General features: G+C 31.9%; 1 protein-coding gene across 1 annotated transcript; it reads right to left on the bottom strand.

Moving 5' to 3' along the window:
* Positions 1–4,534: 4,534 nt before the first annotated feature.
* On the bottom strand, positions 4,535–6,055 carry LOC109791471 (putative glutathione S-transferase). Its single transcript, XM_020350768.3, has 2 exons — positions 5,559–6,055; positions 4,535–5,115 (listed from the first exon to the last, which is right to left on the bottom strand). The coding sequence occupies exons 1-2, from the start codon at positions 5,877–5,879 to the stop codon at positions 4,759–4,761; spliced, it is 678 nt and encodes a 225-aa protein (XP_020206357.2). The 5' UTR covers positions 5,880–6,055; the 3' UTR covers positions 4,535–4,758.
* Positions 6,056–16,582: the final 10,527 nt, after the last annotated feature.

Raw genomic sequence — 16,582 nt, 5'->3', positions numbered from 1 at the left:
AAAAAAAAATAAAAAAATATAAACTTCATATTAACCATTTATCTGATGTGGATGTGAATTTTAAATAATTAAAAAATTATAAATATGCATTGTTACAAGTCTTAAGCAACTAAGTAAATACAAAAGGATGTGACAAAGGATTTTAGCCCTCTGACAAAAGGACAATATGACAAAGGATCGGAAACCTCCCTGGTTCTTTTGATATGTAAATAAAAAGTGTTAAACATTATTCATGTTGATAATCGTAGCATGGAACACATTGATTGGGTAATGAAGATAATTTGGTTAAATTACAACCATGTGAATTAATTATTTATGTTAAGCTTCAACTTCCCTTAATCTTTTCATCACCCTGAAAAAATATGCATATTCTTAGCTTTAGATACGCTACAACCGTTTAACAGTTTTAAATAAAAAGTAGAATATGCATATGGACATGAAACTTGCAAAAGGAGAGTTACAGTTAAAGTTAGCCTAGTGTTGACTAGCCTGTCTGAGTTTTGATGGGCTTCTGTCCAACCAGGTTCATATGCTTCAAGAAAACCCAGCTTTGCCTTATTAGGTAAATCATGGGGATGAACAAATGGAACACCAAGCGGCCACCCTATCTCCACCCGTATATTTTGCACATGGGCTATCTACACTGTGAATGTGACTTTCACATTCCTTGAGATTACAAAACCGCAGCTTGATGCCTTTCTTATCTGCAATATCCTGGACCCTTTCTTTCAAAACTCTCTGTGCCTCAAGCCTTAACCTCTTGGAAGGTGGCAAAGGTTTGATTTTGGGATTTTGCTTCCTTCTTCGCATCAAAGTCTTCATAGATCCTGTACCGGCATTTCATCGATCCAAGGACCTGCTGTTAAAAACTTTGCACTAAGGACGACTCTCAAAGCAGAATTGACACTAATTCAATCTCAATGCAATCATACTCATGAATGAAAAAATGAAAATTTTCATGAAATACCAAATACAGTAAACTAAGTTTAAATTTCAAACAATATCCTTGTTCTTATTTAGGCAAATAAGCATTCTCCTAAAAGCTTCTATCTGAACATGTTTTTTTCCACCTTGGCATTCCTTTGAGCCAAGTACTACTAATATAAATGAAAGAAGCCGACTACAAGTTGGTCAAACAATAATAATATAATTTATCTTGCTACCCATCTTGAATGTGACAATTTGGAACATTTTTCATAAATAACATCTGAGATACAGGAAAAACAATGAACTATTTATTATATACAGGACAAATGTAATGCTAGAATGCAGCTTAAAGAACACCACCAATCACAAGTTCAGAATGTTTACTCATGATCAACATTATGTAAGTTTCCAATGCTGACTAAAACAGACTTCAAGCACAATACACAACTTCAATATACTCATCTCCTTCATCCAGTAATTCATGGACAGTACTCTTTTATTCATCACCTAGCTTATGTTGGGAGCTGATACTTAGCACAACAAAAGGATAAAGTACCATCATATTTGAGAGACTTAGTCACGCTATATGATATAAAGAAAAAAAACAAGTTGTACCCTTTAATTTTTATTTTCCCAGTTTCTCTAATGTTCATTAGAATATGGCAATATTGGGATTTACAAATATAGGAAAATTGAGGAAACAATCATGTATATGCAAGATACCTACATCCCTATTCCAACTCCACCCCAACCTTAAAAAAATAGGTTTGGCATTCAAATTTCAGCATAGGCATCATTCAAATTAAGCATGTTCTTAAATGAAGTTTTGAAGAATACAAAGAAATTTCCTATAGTCCTATTCAAATAAAGTATACAACAAATCACATTCCCAATATAATTAGAATGCTACATACCATCATGCGCTGGTTGGAAATTAAAGCACTGGAAACCAGGCCTGTTAAAGAGACTATCTGTGGGATGAGATGTTTGCATAAAATCATCCACCAGAACAGGAAGCTGGAACTGAGCTTCAATTCCATAACTTGCTGCTCGCATTTCTGGACAATCAAAACTGGTCATTGACTTGGGCAAAAGTTTGAAGGCTAAAGAACATCATCCATACATATTAGCCTCTATATTAATCTCAGTCTTGTGTAATGCAGGGTTTACATATCCTGCAGTTGCTTGGTAAAGAGCAAGCCCAGGATAAACAATAGCTTCTTGAGGTCCCAGATCTCCATCCACAAGAATCCACCGAGCCCGCTATGACCCCTTTTATTTTAGAAATCGGGCGGAAGCGACGTGGTCGAGGCCCTGGGCTGGTTCAGCCGCAGAAAGAACACGGGCCTATGCATCCTGTCCGGTTCGGGAACCGTCACCAACGTCACTCTCTGTCAACCCTCCGTCACCCCCGGCGCCACCGTCACTTTCCATGGCCGCTTTGATGTCCTCTCCCTCTCTACCACGTTCCTGCTCCACGACTCGCCGACAATCGCGGTCTCCGAGCCTTCGCCGTCTCGCTCGCCGGCCCGCTGAGAGGGAAGAAACACGAAGCAAACATTTCAAAAAAAAAAAAAAGGAAGAAACACGAAGCAAACACTCCGAAAAAAAATTAAAAACGTGAATTTCATTTTAATTGACGTGGATATGTGAATTTTAAATAATTATAAAATTATAAGTGATTTAAATTTACACGTAAATGACATATCATCGACACGTCATCGACAGTACCGGTACCCTTCTTTTACTGAGGGTACCGTAGAAATTCTCTTATATTTTCTGCCCCCGTTCTGCTCCCGCAAATTTAAACTATTTCCGTCCTCACTCTCGATACTTATCGAAGGTAAAATCTAGGTATTCATTCTCGTTCCCGACAGAATTTGGATTTTCCCACTCCGCCCCCATTCTTATCTTTTTTATTTTTTTTTATTTTTTAAATAAATATAAACAAATTTAAAAAATAAAAGAAAAATAAAATAATACAAATTTTTACATATAAATATTTTTAATTTTGATTTATATATATAAATAATTTTTTAATTATATTATTAAGCGGGGCGGGGGCGGGTACAGGGACGGGCCGGGGCGAGTATTAACATTCTCGCCCCCGATTTTATCAATCGGGTGAAAACTCGAACTCGAATCCAATAAATATGAATTTTTCCCGTCTAAATTAGGACAGGTACTCAAGGAGTGGGTTAGATTATCATACCTAATTTTGACTCAATTCTTTTATCCTGTATAAGTGATTTCACATATGTATATGTTAATTTTAGATGAAATTTAATTTTTAACTTAAATATGAAGTTCTGAATAGATGTATTATTTTATTTTTATAAAGATTCACTTAGTAAAAAGAATTTATACATCTTTATTAAGCAAAAAAATAATTATAAATAAAAATAATAGAAAGTCACTAATACAAATAATTTAATATTTATATTTCTTAATTAAATATTAATGTTTGATTTATATTTTAGATAGAGTTACAACTGAAGTTATTATTATATTTTTAAAATGGACTAACCTAACAAAAAAGAATTATACTTCCCAAATATATATAAAAAAAATCATCCAAATAAAAATATGAGGACTACATATTTAAAAGGATATATAATGATAACAAAACTTCAACACCCTTACGTCTAGGAATATTATTGGGACGAGATGCTTTGTGATCTTTTCCAACCTAAAAATTTTATAAAATCAATTTTGTAACTCTAACCCAACTTAATTAATATTTAACATGATAAAACATTACATCAACTTGACTTGTTAATATAATATATTAATTTTGACATTATATATATGAATTATAAAATCAAAATATAGAATTACAATTATTATAATGTATATTTTAAGATAAATAATATTAATATAATATTATGTTAGATAAAATATTATTTATTATGTGGAGGAATAATGTTAATAATATAAAATATTTAAAAAAATATTAAATACATTGCATTAGATTGGGTTGAGACATTTTCAAGAATAACCTAAATCACTGATTTGTTAAATATGAACATGTCAAAAGTTTCTTTTGAGTCGGAGCAGGTCAATGAAAAGGGTTTGAGTTATAAATACTCCACTTATAAATAAGATCTAAAGAGAGAATATTGAGATGATGAAAGTATTAATAATATATTTTAATACTTTATATTTAATATGTTATTTTATTGTAATTCTTATTAATTTAATAATGAGATTTATTAAATGAAATTAAAGACTTATATATTTTAGTAGTCGTGAAAATCAGAGTAGTATTCACCATATCCATCTGATCACCATCCAATATTTGTACAAAAATTCTTTTTGTATATTTATTGAAATTTATATAAATTTTATCCAATAAGAGTCTGTTAAAAATAAGTTAGTATCTTTGCAATTAATTTTTGTTGTTATTTTTCTTTTTCGTTTTACTCATTAAGTAATTTAAAAAATAGATTCTGTGTGAATTTAAAAAATAGAGGGCCAAGTGGGTATAGGTTGAAGTAATATTAAAGAGTCCAGATTGAAATCCTATTACTATGGCTTTAATAGTGATAGATAATAAAATAAAATAAAATAAAGAGAACTTTAAATAATAATAGGTGCAAAATACACATTAAAAAAAGAGTAAATTGGTTTTCTTATTAATAAAGTAGAGAAAATGGAGACAAACAAGATCCTAGGATTTCTTTATTTGTTTTTTCATTGGAATATGGAAAATATTGCAAGGTATGATATATCACATCACATGTAATGTAATAATCAAATTGAAAAGAAACTCAAAACAGCAACAACTCAATGAGACACTAGTGCTTCTCACAACTATCCTTATGAAACAATCTATTTTGAGGCACTAAGGCTTTCATAGCGGGCTTTGAAGTAGGCAAAAAGTGGGTCTCTAGGAGGAAGCACTTCTTTCACAACAGAGTGGTTGATTAATTCTTGGCTCCATTTGTAGAGTTTGGGAAATTTGTCACTTGTGAACAACTCCAACCCTCCTACTTCTTGGAAAATTGGGATCCAAAAGGCAATGAAAACAGCAGCAATATCTACCAACCCTATTTCCTCTCCTCCAAGGAACTTTTTGTCCTTTATCTCATTCTCAAGAAACTGCAGTGCCTCCCATGATTCTTCACTATTCTTCTCACGCTCTTTCTCATCAACCGTGAAAACAGCTTTCCATGCAGCACTCACAACCTAATTTCACAAATCAGAGTATCTATTAGTGATTGCTTTATAGGATAATTAGCGCAAACAGAATTTAGATAGAGTTACATAGAAGCAATATGACACAGATTAATTCCGGATTAACCTATATCCTATGTTATCATGTTTACATGTTATTTGAATGATGTATCTGGTAGGAAATTATTTGTTTAAAACACAAGTAATTAAATTATGGTCTAATAAACAAGAAACACTCAATTTCCCCTATCCCAAAATTTAAAATCCCACTAAAACCCTATACAATTTCATGAGTTTCAAATCATGATAATTGTTAGACAAAGTTGATAGAATGAAAATTATTCTTAAAAACATTCACGGTAATTGACAGTTGACTATTGAATTCTCTAACATTCCAAGATTTCAATTTGGTGATAAATGAGCACAAAGCAAGAAAAGAAGAAAAGATGGGTTACCTTGTCATCTATGAATTTGGACCAGAAACGAGCCAAGGCCCTTTGGTAAGGACCTGAAGGCAAGATGGGGTTTTGGTTCCATGTCTCATCAATGTATTCAACGATCACAAGAGACTCTGCTATGGGCTTCTCATTGTGAACAAACACTGGAACCTTCTTGTGAACTGGGTTGTATTTGAGGAGCAACTCACTCTTGTTGCCCAAATTTTCTTCCAAAAATTTGTACTCAATGTCCTTCAACTTGAGAGCAATCTGAACCCTGCACACAAATGGGCTTCCAGTTACTCCCAAAAGTGACACCTCTTCCTGATTTGTGGCCATTGTTTGTAGCACTTCAAATCAAACAATTAACTATAGCTGGTTCCTTATTTCTTTGTTTGTGATGGATTTCTACTGTCTAAGGTCTTCTCTTTTTATAGAGTCAGGATTAATGATCAGGTTATACGTGTTGAACTAAAAAAATATATAATAGTATTCATTTCATATCATAGGTACATGTGGGGACAGTAAGAAGAAAAATGGTAATTTGATGGGGTGTATTAATTTCATTTAATGTAGACGACTAGACGGTGCCGCGTACTTGGTTGATCAATGCATATGAATATGAATGCAGAATGCGGTGCGGAACGTTACAGGTGAGGAAGGATCTAGAACAATATGAAGTATGAATAAAGGAAACTTTCCCTGTCAAGAAGATTCACGAAAGTTGAAAAAATATTATGTAAGCGATTGCGTAAGCCACGTAACTAACACAATTGACTTGTGGTCCATTTTTAATATGCTTGTATTTTCTTAATTATTATTTTTTTTTTTCAAAAAGGGTTTAAAAGAATTGAAGAAACCTTATAAAACAAATTTCCAAGTACTTTAATGTGTGTTGGGGTGGGGGTGATGACGTGTGAGATTATGTTTAAGAAGCTAGTACCCGTGAGGATGACATGGGAGATTATGTAATTAAACAGTTAGGTACCTCACCTGGGAGATTATGTAATTTATGTTTAATTATTTTGATAACGTGTGTATATTTAATTTCTTTGTTATGATAAAATTTTATATAAGTTGAGATATTTATATTGTACATCCTAAAAATTATGGTTAAAGTGATATTATAATTTAAAAAAAAAACAATATTATAATTTAAATTTTTATTTCATTTATACAATTTAATCTCTCAATTTTATTAAATAATACAACTACTGTTCATTTTTCATTTTTTAAATAAAGTCAATGCAATTAATTTAATTCTAATTTTATTTTATTCTAACTTTTTTATGTTTAGTACATTCAACTTTGTCAATTCAAAACTTTTAAATAAAATCAATGTATAAAATAATTTTGATTATTCATCATTTTGAATTAATAAAATAAAATATTAAATAATTTTAAAAGTTTTTAAAAATTGGTAAAGTTGATTTATATATTAAGAATTTTAAATTTAATAATTAGATCATTAAAAATTTTGATATATAACATAAATTATTAAATGAAATAGATTTAGATAAATTTATTTCTAAAATAAATAGATTCTTTATATATATATATATATATATATATATATATATATATATTTATTTATTTATTTATACACACGCATATGTTATAATATATATATCTAAGTATTGTGAGTATATTATCCTAGGTTCTTAGTTATTGTTTCACAACTAGTTGATGATTTCATTAAACATAGTGATTATAATGCGTTGTTACAATAAATAAATGCTAATAAATATTAATTATATATTTATGAAATTATTTTATCGTAAAAATCATTAAATTATTCATTAATCAGATTTATTAGAATTGAATTTTATGAGAATATAATGCAGAATATGGTGTTAAAAAATGGTGAAAGTTGATTTATATCAGTCTTGAAAACTACTTGATAAAGTTAAAAAAAAAAATGTTGATAATTTCATATTTTTCATACAACTTAAATATTACGTTTAAATTAAAATTTCCAGGATAGTAAGTTATTAGTTCTTGAAATTTAGAATAGAGAAAAAGACAAGTTCCTAAAACTAGTTAATGTAAAGACATTTCTTTATTTCTTTTAGAAAAAAAAATTATTCTTAAAATGTTAATCTAAAATTATATTTCATCTAACTTCTCCTTTTTAAGAAAACGGAAGCTTAATAATTGAGTGTAAAAGAAAACTTACTCCTAAAATAAATTAACGATATTATTTTATGATAGCCGACATAAATTTTTTTTTTCATCATATAATAATTTATTTATCATTGTTAATTTAGTATATTTTTAACATAATTAAAATGTAGACAATTATTTCTCGACCGGTTGGCATACAACCTTTTCAAATTAGAAATACTAATAAAATATTTCCATCCCACTGGTTTAAATATACTTTATTATTAGTTAAAATATATTATGAAATTACAATAGGTCTCACTTTTTATTTACTCATAAATCTTATAATTTATAATAAACTTTTAATAAATAGTAAAAAGTGCATTAAAAATATGTGTTTCTATTTGTTATCATTTAACACTTTTGTTTTTCAAATTGAATTGGTTTATTTGTGAATGGATGGTTGGCTGGTGAAGCATGAGTCCATTTTTGTGGAGCTTTGGGAATTTTCAATGGTCATTGGTCAACAATCTCAACCCGATGGCTTGTGAGAGAATAAAGAGCTAGATCACTAACGTGGGACAGTCATACCTTAAGAATTAAGACCAATAGTATATTTTTGTGCCTATTTTTATTATTAATAAACAATGTGATGAAAAGTGATATAAATAAAAATAATGATGTACAAATTATTATACAATTTCTTGTACAAGTTTAAGACACTTGTTCTGTCTCAAGAAATTGCTGATTATTCAGAATGAAGGTCCTATGTCTAAATAGTAATTTCTACATTTCACACAGCTTTTCATATTGCTGGCAGGCTAAAGAGAATTTAGGAAATATCATATTTTAGGTCTTTGGTCTTCCGTTAAAAAGTTAAAAAGTTAAAAAAGAAAGAAAAACAAACAAACAAACAAACAAAGTCTTTGGTCTTCGATTGGGTTTTACTTCAAGGTGCAATTCGAAAGGTACAGCAAGAAGAATTAGAAATTAAAACACATTAATAGTAATAAATAAAAGGCTCATGATATATATATTTTCTTTTTTTTTATAAGTACACCTTCTTTTTAAAAAAATTATAAAATATTATAATTTTTTAAAAAAAAATTAATTTTATACTTTCAACTTTCAATTTGCTACTTTCTTCTTCTTATTCACACACTTTTTTTTTCTTTCAATTTTCACATGTTACCAAAATAGGTGGAGTGAAGGAAAAATAAGAGGGTACATGTAAAAATTGAAAAAAGGAGGAAAGATGTGTGAAAAAAAAGTACTAAATTAAATATTGTGGATGTAAAATTAAAAAATTTAAAACAAAAAATTAAGAATATTTTAAAATTTTAATTATTTTTTTAAAAATGAGGTATACTTATAAAAAAAAAAAAAAAAAGTGTATATATCATGAACCTAAATAAAATGGTACCAAAAGTGTACGTTTGGAGGCCCATGAGTGCTTTAGAGTCTGTAGCCCACTTCATAATAATAGTGTACGTTTGGAGGCCCATACAAGATTATTCGTCACAAGTACCATGGACCGTTATTCATAACTTCATAAGGTTCACAGTGAACCAAAAATTTAATACTGTTGGATATATTTAAAAAAAAAAAAATGAATGGTGCATATAATACTAACTACATTTGTTTAAAAAGTATTTTTTATGTTAAATTATTTTATATTGACAATGTTTATTTTCAGTTTAATGTTAAGTCAATCTCTTTACCTTCCGTTTATCTCCACTTTCTCTATATTTTTACTCTTACTCAAGTTTGTGCGTGTTTAGTTTAAATTTTGTGACGTGATTCTTCAAGTGAAGCAGAAATAACTCCTCATAACTTTTTCATAAATATGAAATTTGGACGTGAAAATTTGTAACATAGAATGTTGAACCAAACACGCACCTTATAAATTTTCACTATCACCATTAGAATTGATCTTGGACCCAAGGAACTTGAATATAGATTTTTTCCTTTGGCAAGACACTCATTAGAGGGAAAAAAAAACTCGACGATGATTTTATTATTTGCATTTTATTTTATATCTTTATATTTTGCATTTTGTTGTTGAACATCACATTTTGTATATATTTTATACGACTATTTGTATCTCATTTTTATTTCTTCTATATTCTCACCTTACATATATTTATCAAATTATTTGTTATTTCACTATTAACTTGTTCCAGACAATTAAAATTAATTTACCAATTAATTTTTGAAAAATTTAGCACCGAAAATTACTGAGTGTTAAACTATTATTTTTTCCATTATTTTTTAATTAAAATAACAAAAATGTAAAACCAAATACACTTTGAGATATGTATTCCAGATAGATTTTTTTTTTTGATTAACAACGGGGCTAAAACAAGCCCAAACAAGAACTAAAATCCACGAGGGAAAATTACATTAGAAGAATCAGCAAATAAAGGAGCCCTCGCCCACGGAGGGGGTGAGCTAAAAATTTGAATCCCATCCAGAAAATCTATACCCCTCTTAGCTAGGCAATCTGCTACCTGGTTGGCCTCACGAAGTATATGGACACACTTCACCTCTAGATTATCGCCTGTCATATTAACTATGAGATTGACCAGAGAATAGCACGTTTCTCTTGAACATCCTTCGTTAAGGAACTTCACTGCTAGAGCGGAGTCTGATTCAATTATAATCGGGTCAGCAAGTCCTCTCTCAATAAAGATCCGCAATCCATGAAAAATTGCCCATAACTCAGCTTGGACCACAGAACATGTCCCCAACCTTCCTGCGAAGGCAAAGATAAAATTTCCCGAACTATCCCGTAACACTCCTCCGCAAGCTGCTATAGAATTTCCATCAACTGCACCATCACAATTCAGCTTCAATATGCCTTCTGGAGGAAAATTCCAACCAACCGAAACAAGAGCATCTTGTCTTCTATCACTTACAACCTCTTTTAGAAAAACCTTTGTCATTTCATCAACCCTTCCTTTAATCTCACCCACAATTCGAGTTCTGTGAAAATTTCCTTGTTGGAAGACAATAGTATTCCTTGCTCGCCATAAAGAATCCATTATAATTACAAAACTAAGGCACCATCGGGGGTCTACGTGGGTTAAATTCTCCTGAAGCCAAGTCAACAGTGGTAGATTGAAGAACTCGTTAAGAAGGCCTTCCGTACCCATTGCACACCATATTTCTTTTGCCTCAATACAATCACGTAAAATGTGTATGATGGTTTCACTCTCATTATTGCACACAGGGCAATTCCCACTTTGAGTTAGACCTCTATACGCTCGCCATTCATTCGTACATAAGCTTGAATGTGCCACCCTCCAAAGAAAGCATCGCAATCGTTCTGGCCCCTTCCACTTCCAGATAATCTGGAAGAGAGGGATACGATCCGTAGTATCTCGGAGAGAGTGATAGGCCGACTTTAAGGAGAACCGACCATTCGACGCTGCACCCCAGACCAATATGTCTTCATCGGGAGCTAGAGAAGGCGGAGCATACGCTACCAATTCGTTCCACGCCGAGTTAGGAAGCAAGCCTCTGATTGGATCCATATCCCAATTTCCTCCAGGAGAAACATAATGCGCAACAGACTTAGTTATTTCGTTTGCTGGAACCAGCTGAGTAGCTTTATCCACTAGTTTGGTACGTGAAGGGAGCCAAGAACCGTGCCAAAAGGATACCAGTTTCCCATCACCTATATTCCAAGCCATGTTGCTCTGTATATCCTCCCATGCATCACAAATCCCTCTCCAGAAGTTTGAGCTGTTTGGCCTTTTAACGACCATAGGGATATGCGTTGAACCACATTTATATTTCCCGCGAATGACTTGAACCCACAGCTTACTCTGATCAGTACATAGAGACCACCCGTTCTTCATCATAAGTGCTTTATTAAATTTTCGGGAATCTCGCAGTCCCAGGCCACCTTCTGCTTTTGGTTTGCAAATTACGGACCAAGCCACAGCATGGATACGTTGTTGTTCTCCCTTGTGACCCCATAGAAAAGATCGACATTCTTTGTCTATATCGTCACAAATCTTGCGGGGGAGAAAGGTCGTCTGCATCGTGTACATTGGGAGAGTAGCCAGCACAGACTTTGTGAGAGTGAGTCTGCCTGCAAAGGAAAGAGTTTTCGCCTTCCATGAGCTCAGTCTTTGATTGACTTTATTAATGATAGAAGAATACAATCTTCTATTAACCCTGTCATGCTGAATTGGGACTCCAAGATACTTCCCCAGATTATCCGTCCGTTGAAAACCCAAGGCGGAACTAATCTCCTCCCTAACTGACCACCCAACATTTTTAGAGAAAAAAATACGAGTCTTTTCAAGACTCACTTTTTGACCCGAGCTTTTACAGAAAAGCTCTAAGCAGGCTTGGATAACTTCTACTTGATCAAGAGAGGCCTCAGAGAAAAGGATAAGATCATCTGCAAAGGCCAAATGAGATAGAGGAGGGCCTTGTTTAGATAGACAAATTGGTTTCCAAAGCTTTTGAGCCACTGCAACTTCAATAATATGGAAGAGACGCTCCATACACAGCACAAACAAATAAGGGGACAAAGGATCTCCTTGTCTGATGCCCCGAGAAGGATGAAATTCTTGCAAAGCTTCACCATTCCAAAGCACACGGGACGAAGGTGTTGAAATGCAAGCCCAGACCAACTCAACAAAGTTTTGGGGTAAACCAATATCTGTGAGAGTATCACGAATAAAATTCCAATTCAAACGATCATATGCTTTTTCCAAGTCAATTTTGATTGCCATCCACCCTTTATTCCCGGATTTTCTCTTCATGGAATGAATTACCTCCTGGGTGATAATGATGTTTTCTGAGGCTTGTCTTTGCGGCACAAAACTACATTGATTTGGGCACACAAGGTCAGCCATCACTTGCCTCAGCCGGTTTGATAAGATTTTGGTAATAATTTTGTAGGAGACGTTGCATAGGCTAATCGGACGCATATGCTTCAGCGAAGAGACGTTTTCTGTCTTTGGAATAAGTGTGATGAGAGTGTTATTTATCTCTGCAACCTTGCTCGGGGAGGCTTCAATGGCATGAATCAACTCACACAAGGTCTGACCAATAATGTTCCACTGGGACTGATAAAAAATGGCATGCAAACCATCAGGGCCCGGGGCTTTTAGACTACCCATTTTTCGTAAGGTATTCTGAATTTCTAAATTTGAAATAGGACAAGCCAGCTTATCAATATCAGTCGCATCTAACTTTGGGAAAGAGTTTGATAAACAGAATTGTTCATAGTCACCTGGATCCGTGAAAAGTAACTTATAGAAATTGTTTATCATGTCTTCAAGGTTGCTTTTCCCCGTAACCCACACACCATCATCATTTTGAAGTGTAACCACCCTATTCCGGCGTCTTCTAATAAGGGTCGTTCCATGAAAATACTTAGTATTTCTATCTCCCAGTTCCAGCCATTTACACCTAGATTTTTGGAACCAAAGAATCTCTTCCCTGTCAAGGATTTGTTCATACTCTGCCCAGAGTCGTCTTTGAAGGTTGACAAGGAAAGGGTTTGCTTCCTGCATAAGCTTACAGGAGATACCATTCAAACGTTGCCTTAATCTGCGTTTGGCGAAGAATATGTTCCCGAAAGTTGATCTATTCCAATTAGTCAAGGAGCATTGGACGTTTCTGACTCTGTTGGACCATTCGTTATGCTCCGACCAGCTTCGTCTCACCACATTTGGAAAGTCCTGATGTGTGAGCCAAACGGCCTCAAAACGAAAAGGTCGTTTCCCTCTACAATAACTTACGGAGGATTGTAATTTGACCAAGATGGGAGAATGGTCAGATTTAAGAGGGTTTAAATGAAACACATCAGCCTCCGGAAACATCCTTTGCCAATCAAGGTTGACTAAGCCACGATCCAAGCGTTCAAAAATATTTCCTCTTTTCCACGTGTATGGAGCACCATGGAACCCCATATCAACCAAATTTGATTCATTAACAAAATTTTGAAGTCTTGATCCCCTCTCAGCCATGTAGAAACACCACCCTTCCTTTCATGGTCGTGTAACACAGCATTGAAGTCACCTATAACGCACCAAGGTGCGCCCATAGAAGCTGCCAGGCGTTTTAACATAAGCTTATTTTTGTTGTATATTTCGTGCACAAACACAATGTATGACACTCCAGAAGACAACGAAAACTTGTTTCTACTATATATCACGAGCACGCATACAATAAAAACAAGCTTTTTTTTTGTTTTTGTTTTTGTTTTTTTGTTTTTTGTTTGTGTTGTGAGAATGTCAAATGTTAGGATTATTTTAATGGAATAAAACTTTTTTAAAAGTAGAAAGCTTAAATGGTAAATGGAGGGTGTGGATAGTAATGCCTATGCCTTTATAGTAAGCTCTAGATGAGCGACACGGGCCTTGCCCATCCTTCATAGTCCAATGGATCCGTCTAACAGGAACAACTTCGGAAATTTTTACTCTTATGAAATTTTTTAAAAAACATTATAAAAATGAAACCCTCCCCCAATATATTTACACAAATGAACCTGAATACTGTGCCCTGCCGGAATTCAGAACCCCGAATCCCAATTTCGTGCTTTTTTTCTGCATTTTTTGATTTTCTGTTTTTTTATGTATAAATATAAATATTTTAATTAAATAATATAAGTAGTTTAATTTAAATAAAAAATAATCATGTATTTTCTTTATATTATTTGTATAAGTTAAATATTAGAAGATCAAAAATAATATTTTAATAAGATAAATATAAATGATAAATAATATTATTATGTTTATAAAATTTATATTCTTAGGTAAATTTTTATAAGTTAGAAGATGAAAATTTATATTTTTATGTAAATTTTAATAAGTTAGAAGATGATAAATATTATTTATATAAGTTAAATAAAAATGAAAATAATTATATGTTTATATAATTGATTCTTTTTAATAAAATTGATAAAATTTAATAAGTTAGTTAATATTAAATATATTTGTTTATCAAAATTGTTTTTAATTTAAAATGTATACTAAATGTAAATAATTGAGGAATAGTAAAAAAATTTAGAAGTTGTAATGACATATATAAAATGAAACAATGACATTTATCAAACTTAAAATCCATTACAACAATAAAATTCAATGGTGGTGGCCGGAACTAAATGCATGACCAATATTTGGACATGTCTTTCTAGTGTGACTAGGGGTGTGATAATAGGAACAATTTTTTACACGATTATGTTGTTCTTTAATGTTCATCTCTATTCTAATCCTACTGGACTTGGGTAGACCCTTGGAAGTTCTCTTCAGTTTGGGATTTGGCCACAAAGTTGGACCAATGTAAGTCGGCCAATAATCTTCATGTCTGAGCTCTCCGAACTGTTCTTTGTATACCTTTGAAACTTGTTGTAAGGTATAGATGGGAGATATGCAGCTTTCAAAGTTGTGGCATGCATGTCAGCATGAAGCAAGTACATGCGAGCAAGAGATATGAATTTTAGGGAACTTGCCATAATCACACCACATCTCATCTAGCCTTATTGTAAATCTTCCAATGGGTCAAACTTCTACTAAATGTTGCACTTCTTCTACTAAAAATCTAGTGCTTGTTCGGTCAAAGGTGATGACTCTATGAGTGTTCGCCTTTGATTGTGCATCTAGAATAGTTTTAGTTGTAATCTCCAAGTAGACATGTTCAACATTAATCATTGCATCCACCTCTTTGCCTCTCTCAATGAAGAACTTGTTGCAACGGGTGTATGTCGTCATTATCATGGAACAAATTGGTAGGTTTCTTATTTTCTTCAAAACTAAATTAACAGACTCTATTAGGTTTGTTGTCATCTGTCCCTAGCGTCGTCCATTGTCCCATGCCAGCGTCCATTTTTCCCTTGAGATGTTGCCCAACTATTATGTTGCTCCAGCATTATTATCTCTTACTATGTTGTAATAGTAAAAGAATCTAGGTTTAGTCATCTCATATATTGCAAAAAAACAATTATCAATTAAATTATGAAAACTAAGTAAGAAAGTTTTAAAAAATATTAATGATGATATAGAGTACAGGAAAAAATAAAATTATCCATGTTGACGATATCTTTTTTCAGTGCTGCATTTTTGAATCGTCGCATGAAGTCTGTGGAATATGTCTAATGCAATAGACATGGACAAAATTATTTTCTGTCCAACCACTTCCATTTCTGAATTATGCACTTCTAATAACCTCGTGACGATCCGAAATGAAGCACAACTCGTTTTGCGGTGTTACATACCGCCTTAAGTTGTTGAGGAAAAAGAACCATGCATCGCTTGTTCCACAACTACTATCAATAACGTCCCTTTGTATTTGTCATATAAAAATGTTCCATTTACTTAAACAATTGGTTTGCAGAAGGAAAGATCATTAATACATGGTTTGAAGGTCCAAAATAACCTTTTGAAGAAAACACTCCCCTCGTCTAATAAGCAACCTTGGTATGTCGATTGCGTGTTTAATTTTTAGATAAAGCCTAGGACATACATTTACATTGCTTACAACATACCCGATAACTTATTTTAAATTATAACTTATTACAAATTATAACTTTTTCGAATTACAACTTATTTAAATTTTAACTTATTCAAATTGTAACTCATTAAAATTTTAAATTATTCAAATTATAACTTATTAAAATTATAACTTAATAAAATTCTAACTTCTTCAAATTATAACTTATTATAAATATAAATTTTCTAAAATTATAATTTATTAAAATTTTAACTTATTAAAATTCTAACCTCTTCAAATTATAACTTATTATAAATATAAACTTTCAAAAATTATAACATTAAAATTTTAACTTATTAAAATTCTAACTTCTTCAAATTATAACTTATTATAAATATAAACTTTCAAAATTATAACTTATTAAAATTTTAATTTATTAAATTTAATATATTTACAAATTATTAAATTTCATAAAATTTAAAATT

This window comes from Cajanus cajan, chromosome 4 (assembly GCF_000230855.2).
Source record: "Cajanus cajan strain Asha chromosome 4, NIPB_CcT2T_4, whole genome shotgun sequence".
Taxonomy (NCBI): Eukaryota; Viridiplantae; Streptophyta; class Magnoliopsida; order Fabales; family Fabaceae; genus Cajanus; species Cajanus cajan.
Note: the sequence above shows the minus strand (reverse complement) of the source record. Positions and strands in the feature narration are given on the sequence as shown.